Source organism: Crocodylus porosus, unplaced genomic scaffold (assembly GCF_001723895.1).
Source record: "Crocodylus porosus isolate Cpor-Errol unplaced genomic scaffold, CroPor_comp1, whole genome shotgun sequence".
Taxonomy (NCBI): Eukaryota; Metazoa; Chordata; order Crocodylia; family Crocodylidae; genus Crocodylus; species Crocodylus porosus.
The window spans coordinates 78,048,888-78,057,792 of NW_017728886.1; the positions used below are offsets into that span (position 1 = coordinate 78,048,888).

Below are 8,905 nucleotides of genomic sequence, written 5' to 3' on the forward strand. Positions count from 1 at the left end.
GAGTGTATGCAGAAATGTCCTGGCTGCTTAGCACTGCTGCTCTTATTTGATGAGCTTGTTCTGAATGTCTTTTTGGTAAGTTTGGGCCATGTCCTCTTGAAAATGGCTACAAAATCCGTGAAGCACTCACTTAAGAGAACAGTGGTAGGTGTCAATCCCCATTCACTTGGGCATCTTCAGGACAAAATAATACCCCTGACGGCTATACCACATGCAGAGTAGTTCCTCAACACCTTTAGCAAAAGGCCATCCCAAAGACAAAACCCTAAATTAGTAATGCATTGCCTCATCTTAAATCTTCTGCTCACCTTCACACCCATGAGAAACATACCATGGCCAGTCAGTCTCACTTCCATCCTTGGAAAGGCCTTTGAAAAGATTATGAAGGATCATATTTGTGGGAATCCAGTGGGAAAAATAATGCAGCAGGGAAACCAGCATGGATTCGTAGCAGGTAGATCATGCCTGATCAATCTGGTTTCGTTTTATGACAGGGTCACAAAATGCTTAGACACAGGAGTAGAGGTGGATGTCGTTTTCTTGGATTTTAGCAAGGCCTTCAATACGGTATCTCATCCTATTCTCAGAAATAAATGAAGAGGCTGTGACATAGATGTATACACGGTCCAGTGGGTGGCAGATTGGCTTAGCGGTTGCACCCAGAGAGTGGTAGTAGATCGGTTGGTATCAGCCTGGAAGGATGTGGGTAGTGGGGTACCGCAGGGTTCAGTCCTTGGACCTGTACTCTTCCATTTCTTCATCAGTGACTTGGATGTGGATGTGAAGTGTACTCTGTCCAAGTTTGCGGATGATACTAAATTGTGGGCTGAATTGCACACTCTGGAAGGTAGGGAACAATTGCCCCGGAGGGGGCAGTACGCAATAGGATGCAGTACAAGGGACAAGTGCAGAGTGCTGCACCCAGGGGGCAAAAATATCCAGCACACCTACTGGCTGGGAAGTGACCCTCTTAGCAGCACAGATGCAGAAAGGGATCTCAGAGTCATAGTGGACTCCAAGATGAACATAGGTCATCAGTGTGACAAAGTCATCAGCAAAGCTAACCGGACTTTACCATGCATGAGAAACAGAACCAAGGAGGTGATACTTCCCCTTTGTGCGGTATTGGTCAGACCGCAGTTGGAGTACTGTGACCAGTTTTGGGTGCCGCATTTCAAGAAGGATGTTGATAGCCTTGAGAGGGTCCAGAGGAGGGCCACATGTACGGTTAGGGGCTTACAGGACAAGCCCTATGAGGAGAGAGGGACCTAGACCTCTTCAGCTTCTGCAAGAGAAGGCTGAGAGGTGATCTTGTGGCTACCTACAAATTCATTAAGGGGACGCAGCAAGGGATCAGAGATGCTCTGTTCACCAGGGCGCCTCTTGGGATAACAAGGAATAATGGTCACAAACTGACAGAGAGCAGATTTAGGCTAGATATTAGGAAAAACTTCTTCACGTTAAGGGTGGCCAAAATTTGGAATGGGCTTCCAAGGGAGATGGTGCTCTCCCCTACCTTCGGGGTCTTTAAGAAAAGACTGGATAGGCATCTGGCTGGGGTCATCTGACCCCAGCACTCTTTCCTGCCTAGGCAGGGGATTGGACTTGATGATCTGTTGAGATCCCTTCTGACCCTAACATCTATGAATCTATGGCAGGCAGCGACATCTTTAAGCATGCTGCATGGCTTTGGGTAGGCCATCTCCTAAATCAGAAGCAAAGTAGCTGCACCCACACATATGTTAATGAGTACTGCTCAGTGACAGAAACCAATTAGACATTCCAATTAGCGCCATGGCACCACAGAAAGGTGGCTACAATGCAGTCTTCACAGAGCACTGCTCTGAGGGATACCCCACTGGGTATAGTAAGTTGACCACGAAACCATGTTTTGTAGGCAAGTATTCCTATAAAGAAGCTTCAAAGCACAGCAGTGATGCAACAACAAGTAACTAAGAGTTGAGAGTGAAGATAGACCTCATTGAGTAATATGGTACAGAAAATTTCCCTTGCGGTGTCATTACTCTGTCCTGTGTGCTCATTATGGTCTGTACAATATTCTGTGTACCTATTGTCTAGTCTCTCCCAGTGCCTCTGGCTCATCACACTATGGAATAATGGCAGGCACACCACATCCACTGATGACTTATCTAGTGCTGTTCATTTAATCTATCACTGGGGAAAAATAAATCTCATACTATTTAAACTGCAAATTCTTAAAGGCAGGGACAATGACTATATTCTGAGTAGTGCTGAGATCAATATACCATCTATGCATTACCTTAATACAAAGTTTTCTTTAAAAAAATCTCAAATATAGAGATTATGAAAGAATAATAAAATCAAATTGAGTTACTGCAGCCAAAAGAGACACTAGTTTGCAGTTATTTCAGTATAAAGCCTATTCAGGCATATTAGTATAGCAACAAATTTGTGGCCACAGTTGTCATAACACAACTTGATGATGGTGAGAGACATGGAAACATTACAAGAAGTTTCAACAGCTGTGAAAGGCCAAATTAAAAAAAAAAAAAACCCTCCATAGCTGACAGCCTCTGCCATCATTCAATACACATTCAACATTGGATTAAGCTCTTTCAAACTTTCCACATCTTTTTTTGTATGTCGTTTTAGAATTTTTATTCTTTCATTTAGACCACATGAAGAACTGAATTCTGATTCACTGTAAACATGCCAACACATATGTCTTACACAAATGGTAATAATACCTATTTATTTTTCAAGACAGAGGGAATAAGATCTTCCGTATTTTTTTCTCCCTGCCTGAACTGCAAAGGAAAATCTAGAATTCAGTTTTTCATACTGGAAGAGCAAATATACCCCACTGCTAATAGCAATAAATGCTATGGTCTGCTGCTCAACCCCTGTTGTGACTACAGCCCTTGTTACAAGGCCCACAGATCTGCTGTTTTTATAGCATTTTTCTTTTTTCTTGTAAATGGGAAGGGTTTTTCTATATACCAATCCTGACACTGCTCTCCCCCAAGAAAAACACTGTTAAAAAGCATTTGTATAAGGATTTTGTTAAACTTTTACACAGGAGAAAGCAGGACTGTGCTATGAGTTCCAAATTTCAGTTTAAAAGGCCTCATTAGCTATGCTTATACAGTCCCATGAAAAGGGTATTTAAACTTAACAGCACTGTATATGTCAGGTGGACACTGGAATTAAAGTGGTTTTAATTTTCAGCTGCAGGGCCTATGTTTAAATGCCTAAATGGCTGACCTGGTGTATTTTATAAAAGTCTCCTAGACTCTTTCATAGAGGTGCACCGATACATTGGTCCGATATTGGGTTGGCACCAATATAAAGAAAATGGATCGTATCAGGAATCAGCCTGATGTGGCTGAAAATTTGGCCAATAAATTTGTGCCGCAGTACAGCACGCAGGCTCTGAGAAGCACAGCCCAGAAGCCTGGGGAGCTGTGTGCAGCTGGTAAGCCTGATAGAGGGCTGCACCACATTACTGTCAGCCTGCTGAAGCAGAAGTCCAGCAGCTGACTACTGTACTCCAGCATCCAATGATTCCCAGGACCTATAGCTTTCCCATCTCCAGCTGCCAGTGCCAGGGGACCTGGAGAATGGGCAGCTGGGGATTGGAGATGTCCTCAGACAATCCTATGTCAGCTGGTAAGCTTAAAACCCCATTAGGCAGCTGGCATCAGGCTGGGTGATGGTACCTTACACCACACCACAAATTCAATTCCGGTGCAATGGAAACCAGCCACGAAAACGTGGAACAATTTGTGGCAGGTTTCTTGGGGGGGGGGGGGTTGCACCATTTATTGCCTTAATATGTAGCAGAATTACTATTTACGATGCAACTAACATTTTAATTGTGACAGATGCGTAATGTCCGTCAGGGCTCTGATGTCTCACTTTTTCTGAGCAGCAAACTACAGCAAAGGTTTTAGAAAGGAATAATTTTAATTTATATTAGTACACAGATGTGATCTCCCGCTAGAGAACAGAGTTTGTGGCTCATGGTTATGTTACAGGTTATAAAACGTACAGTGTAGCAATTGCTCACTACAGTAGGTCGGCTCTTGGATTATATTAATCAATACAGATAACTGATTGACTTTTATTGTTTAAGATATATTCCTGGGATCGGCACAAATACAAATCAACTTTCCAACATTTTTGACTGGGCCCATCTCTAGTGCAGTTTCAGATTTTACACTGTAGTTTCTGGTTCCCCCTCCCAATCATCTCTGTTCTTTTGCCCTTTCTTTCTAATATTGCTTCCTTCCGTACCATCCTTACTGAGCTGACGAAGGCAGTCAAATGGTTTCTTTCGCTGATCAAACAGGAAGCCAATGCCTGAGAGTTTCTTAATTTTCATATGAAAAATTACTTATGAGTTTTGCCGTAGTAGTTTGATCCAGTAAAGGTTTTTCTTTTTCCTCCATTGTGAAATAGATTTAAACTTACGTAATTGATATTTTAAACAGGCTTTACTTTGAAACATTCCATTAGCCACTCACAGGCTAGCAGCCTAAAACAATAAGTTTTCCCGTTATTCTTGAACTAGGAAGTTGACTAGGGCTGTTCTTGGAGACAGGTAGGCTTTTTTGACGGTGCGTCCTTTGAGCAATTTGGCTCCCAGCTCACTTTGAAGAACTAGTTCATGGACTTCTTCAGCATTTTGAGCTGCTTGGTGAGGAATATTAACTTTGCCACAAGCTTTGTTATTGATCTGGAAAAGAGACATGAAAGCAAGGAAGGACTCAAGTTACCACCCTTATCTACAATGACTTCATTTCTTGACTCCAGTCCCGCCCCCCATGTACATTTGCATGATAAGCTTACCTCGTACCTCCTCTCGCTCTCTCTTTTTTTTGAGCCAGAGATTTTTTTAATAGAAAAGAAAAGTAACTTCTCAGAGACCTGACACAATGGAACCAAGTACAAAATAGACACTCAGGGAAACCTGAAAGAATGGCAATATGTTTTTGTCTTTTTTTTTTTTGTGGTGGGGTGGGGAGACAAATATTTCTAGTGTCAGACGAACAGAAATCCAAGAGCAAGACAATTTCACACAGACTGAATAGGAGAGAGCAAATCTCACAGTGCTGGCATGTTGGAATTCTAGACTACCATCTGCTTTTAGAATTTTGCTTTGCCTTTTTTGGGACCTGAGTGATATACCACACAGATTAAAACCACAGCATTTTTTAAAATGCATGTGTGTCAGAAGAGATACATCTGAGAGGGATTCACCATAAATCATTTGTATGAAAATAGACATCTATTCATATATGCTGCATTTTTGCCAAAATAATAATCCCCAAAGCTAACAACCCAAGAAGACAAGTAGTTTTAATTCTTTACAAAGCAGCTTTCAAACTGGTTCTCTATCAGCAGGGCAGAATCCCACAATAAAACACAGTATTGCTTGCACTGGAGAAACTTCTAAAATATACAATGACCTCCTGAATACTTCTTTCACTACAGGCATTTTGACCTATATATGCAGATAAAAAAAGGCAGAGTGGACAATCCCACTCAACACATCTTCCCAATTTAAGACCAAGAGAAATCTTGTGTCATCTTCCAAAAAGCTTTCTGATTTTTACATATCGTCTTCCAGTTAAAGAAATGGGCCCCAGTCTAAAATGCCATAAAAGGCACTGTGTTTGTTTTATCGTATACCATTTCCTTCTGCATGTGAAACTTAAGTGATGCCAAGCTTTGCCTTTTGGATAATTTTATAATTACACTTTACCATCAACCAGTGACACTTGCATGCAGCTTAGACAGGAATCCTAAAACCTAGTTTGCTGCTACACTTTGTCAAAGACAGAATGTATATAGAACAGCTACTGCAAATCAGAGGTATGTTTCTAGTTTTGTTTTGTCTCAGGAAATAATTTATTTAGTTCTCAGAGACAAAGCTCTGACATTTTATGCAGGACTGAGGTTAGTCATTTGTGGTTTTTAACTAGACCTGACATTAAATTAGCGGTGAAGCTTTTGGCATGTTATAACAATTCTTTTACACATTCACAGAACTCTTTTTCAGATTTTTCAGTCACAAATTAATCTGTATGCACTTCAAACTAGCTCCTTTATGTGAAACAAACCCTTAGGGCCAGATCCTACTCCTAGCTGTTATTAGGCTACAAAAGTGTATTCCTATTCCATCCTGCCCAAGTTTCTAGAAAACTGTTACTATAAAAAGAGGCATGGATCCTCTTACTCCAAGATGCCTTGTTGTGACTTAGTTTCAAGACTAAGATGACAGTATCTTGCAACTGCAGATGCAAGAGAAGATTTTCAGAAACTAGGACATGGTGGAACAGGATCTCCTCACAGGTGAACAGGATTCAATTCTTCATTTTTAAGCACCCAGATCACTCATGAAAAAATACTGAAAAGCTGATCATCCCATAATTCTTCTTCTGCACAGGTGAAACATTTTAGAGGAAATCTATAAAATCAAGGCTGCTAAGTTGCTGAAAAGATTGGCTGGCTTGTGGATTGCTGATAGGAGACCTAGGTTTTTACCCCTAGATCAAATTTATTGCAGGTCAGAATTGACAGATGAGATGGAAACATCCAATATTCACTGGGATACATTAAATGAGTCTGTAAATCTCTGTGTACTTCCTATTAGCCAGGCAGGTGTTCCCCATGACCTGCATATCTGGATATGAAAGGCTTATGTATTAACTCTGCTCTTATAATACCACCTCCAGCATGAAGAAACATATAAATATAAATAAAATATTATTAATAGCAGCAGACATGGATGTTGATAAGAATGATGAAACAACTTTCTTAATTAGTGTACCTCACCTCTAACTTAATCTGAAAGTGCCAGAACCAGAAAGCCAGGTTGCAAATGTTTGGGCTTTGTCCTAATTGCATCCTCTGTCAGTGAAAAAAATCTATTATGACAAGAAGAACCAGGTCTTGTATCCTTTTTGCTTTTCTTCTTGCACATACTAAAGAAGCTGTCAGGTTCCTTTCTGCTTCTTTTTTACTGAGAAATTTTGGACTTGTGTACACTGGAATGGTCTTTTGGAACTAGTAAAATGATATCAGTACTAGTACTATGTACTAGCAGTACTAGTAAAATGATATCAGAAAAGCTCAAAACTGAGTAACTGGGATTATGAGGTCTTTTTAGTCAGACATTCAGACGTAATATTATAATACCTATGTAATTCCAGATAAACAAGCAGGCAAAGGTTTCTGAAATCTCTGCATATTTTCAGACCTTCCATGCAAATCACAAAATAGGAAAACAGTCACAAGCCCAGGTTTAAAAATACTGTATTCAGGAGAAAACTAGAAATCTCAACAATTTTGAACATGCCCACTCTACTCATGTACAAGACCTCGAGCTTCTAAAAATATTGTTCTGCACATTACGCTGGGTAAATGACAGGTATTTTTTAGGTCCAAATGAAATATGGTGATATACCTTATATAGCTGAAATGCACATGTGCCCTAGAGTGTATCTATGCTTTTCCCTGAAAACACAACACCTTTCAGAGTTCTTTTATTTCACGCGCTGCCCCAAGGGGCAAGCCAGCCTGTTCCCAGGTGGTCCCAGGTGGCGGGAAGGCAGTGGGGACAGTGTATGGGGCACTGTTCCCAGGGCAGGCTTGGGGAAGAGTTGGATCTGGCGGGTGCTGCCTCCAAGCTGGGACAAGCATCCAGTCTGCTAGCAGCCTGCCCGGGTGGCCCCAGGGGCCATCACCACCATGGTGGGGGGGACTAGGGCTCCCTGAAGCTCAGGGTCCACCAGCAGCTCACCCCCCAGCTGCAGGGAGGCTCCACAGAAAAAAAAATGGATTGGGCCCCTCACTGATTTTTTTTTTCCTTCCCCCAGTGGAGCCTGCCTGTGCAAACTGCCAGCGGCTTAAGTGGCCCTTGAGCTGCGGGGATCCCTGGTATGTCCCACAATGGTGGCACCATGCAGGTAGGCTCCTTGTGGGCTGGGGGCTGCCCCACTTAGAGGCAGCACCTGCTGGATCTAACTCTTTCCCAAGCAAATCTGTGGGGCGGCACCATATGTGCTGTCCCCACCACCTTTCCACTGCCTGGGACCACCTGGGAACAGGCTAGCTTGCCCTCAAGGCAGTGCAGGAAGGCAGCAGGAGAGTGGCTGTGTGTGCTGGCTCCCAGAGAAGGTGGTGGGGACATCCAGACAGGCTCCAGACAGACTGGAATCCCAGTCTGCAAATTGGGTGCCTCCAAGCTGGGGCATGCCCTGGCCTGCTTGAAGCCTGCCCGGGTGGTCCTTGGGGGCACTGCCGCTGCAGAGGGAAGGACTGGGGCCCCCCCCACAGCTCAGGAGCTACTTGACCCACCAGCAGCTTGCCCCCAGCCACGGGAGAGGCAGGCAGGCTTTGCAAGGTAAAACAAAAAACAAAAAAACGGGGATCAGGCCTTTTGCTGTAACAGTGATGGAATCCCCTAAATTGAAACAGTGGGTTTTCATCATGTGTACAAGCGCCCACAGTCGTTTTCTCAATCAAGGCTCTGCCATTTTTCCCCTAGGCTGAAAGGGCAGATGCTACTGCTGTGCAGCTGAAGATCAGTGGATGTGGGAGAACATGCTGAGTGCAGACAAGAGGTTCAAAGAGACTTTGGCAATAAACTGTTAACAAGCTGTACCAAGTAGGAGCAAACAGTCATAACAGCAAACTGGGCTACATTAGTCATCATAGAATCATAGGAGTAGGGTCGGAAGGGACCTTACAGATCTTCAAGTCCAACCCCCTGCTAGGGCAGGAGAAAAAAAAAACTGGGCTCAAATGATCCCAGCTAGGTAGGCATCAAGCCTCCTCTTAAAGGCCCCCAAGGTAGGAGCCAGCACCACTTCCCTTGGAAGTTGGTTCCAGATCCTAGCCGCCTGAACTGTGAAGT

The 8,905-nt window shown here is 43.0% G+C and overlaps 1 protein-coding gene across 1 annotated transcript in view; it reads right to left on the reverse strand.

Annotated features, from left to right (window-relative positions):
* Positions 1-3,921: 3,921 nt before the first annotated feature.
* LARS2 (leucyl-tRNA synthetase 2, mitochondrial) overlaps positions 3,922-8,905 on the reverse strand; it is a 126,570-nt gene continuing 121,586 nt past the window's right edge. Inside the window, exon 21 of the mRNA XM_019537246.1 lies at positions 3,922-4,720. Coding sequence (XP_019392791.1) covers positions 4,541-4,720 — 180 coding nt within the window. The 3' untranslated portion in view covers positions 3,922-4,540. The remainder of the gene's footprint in view (positions 4,721-8,905) is intronic.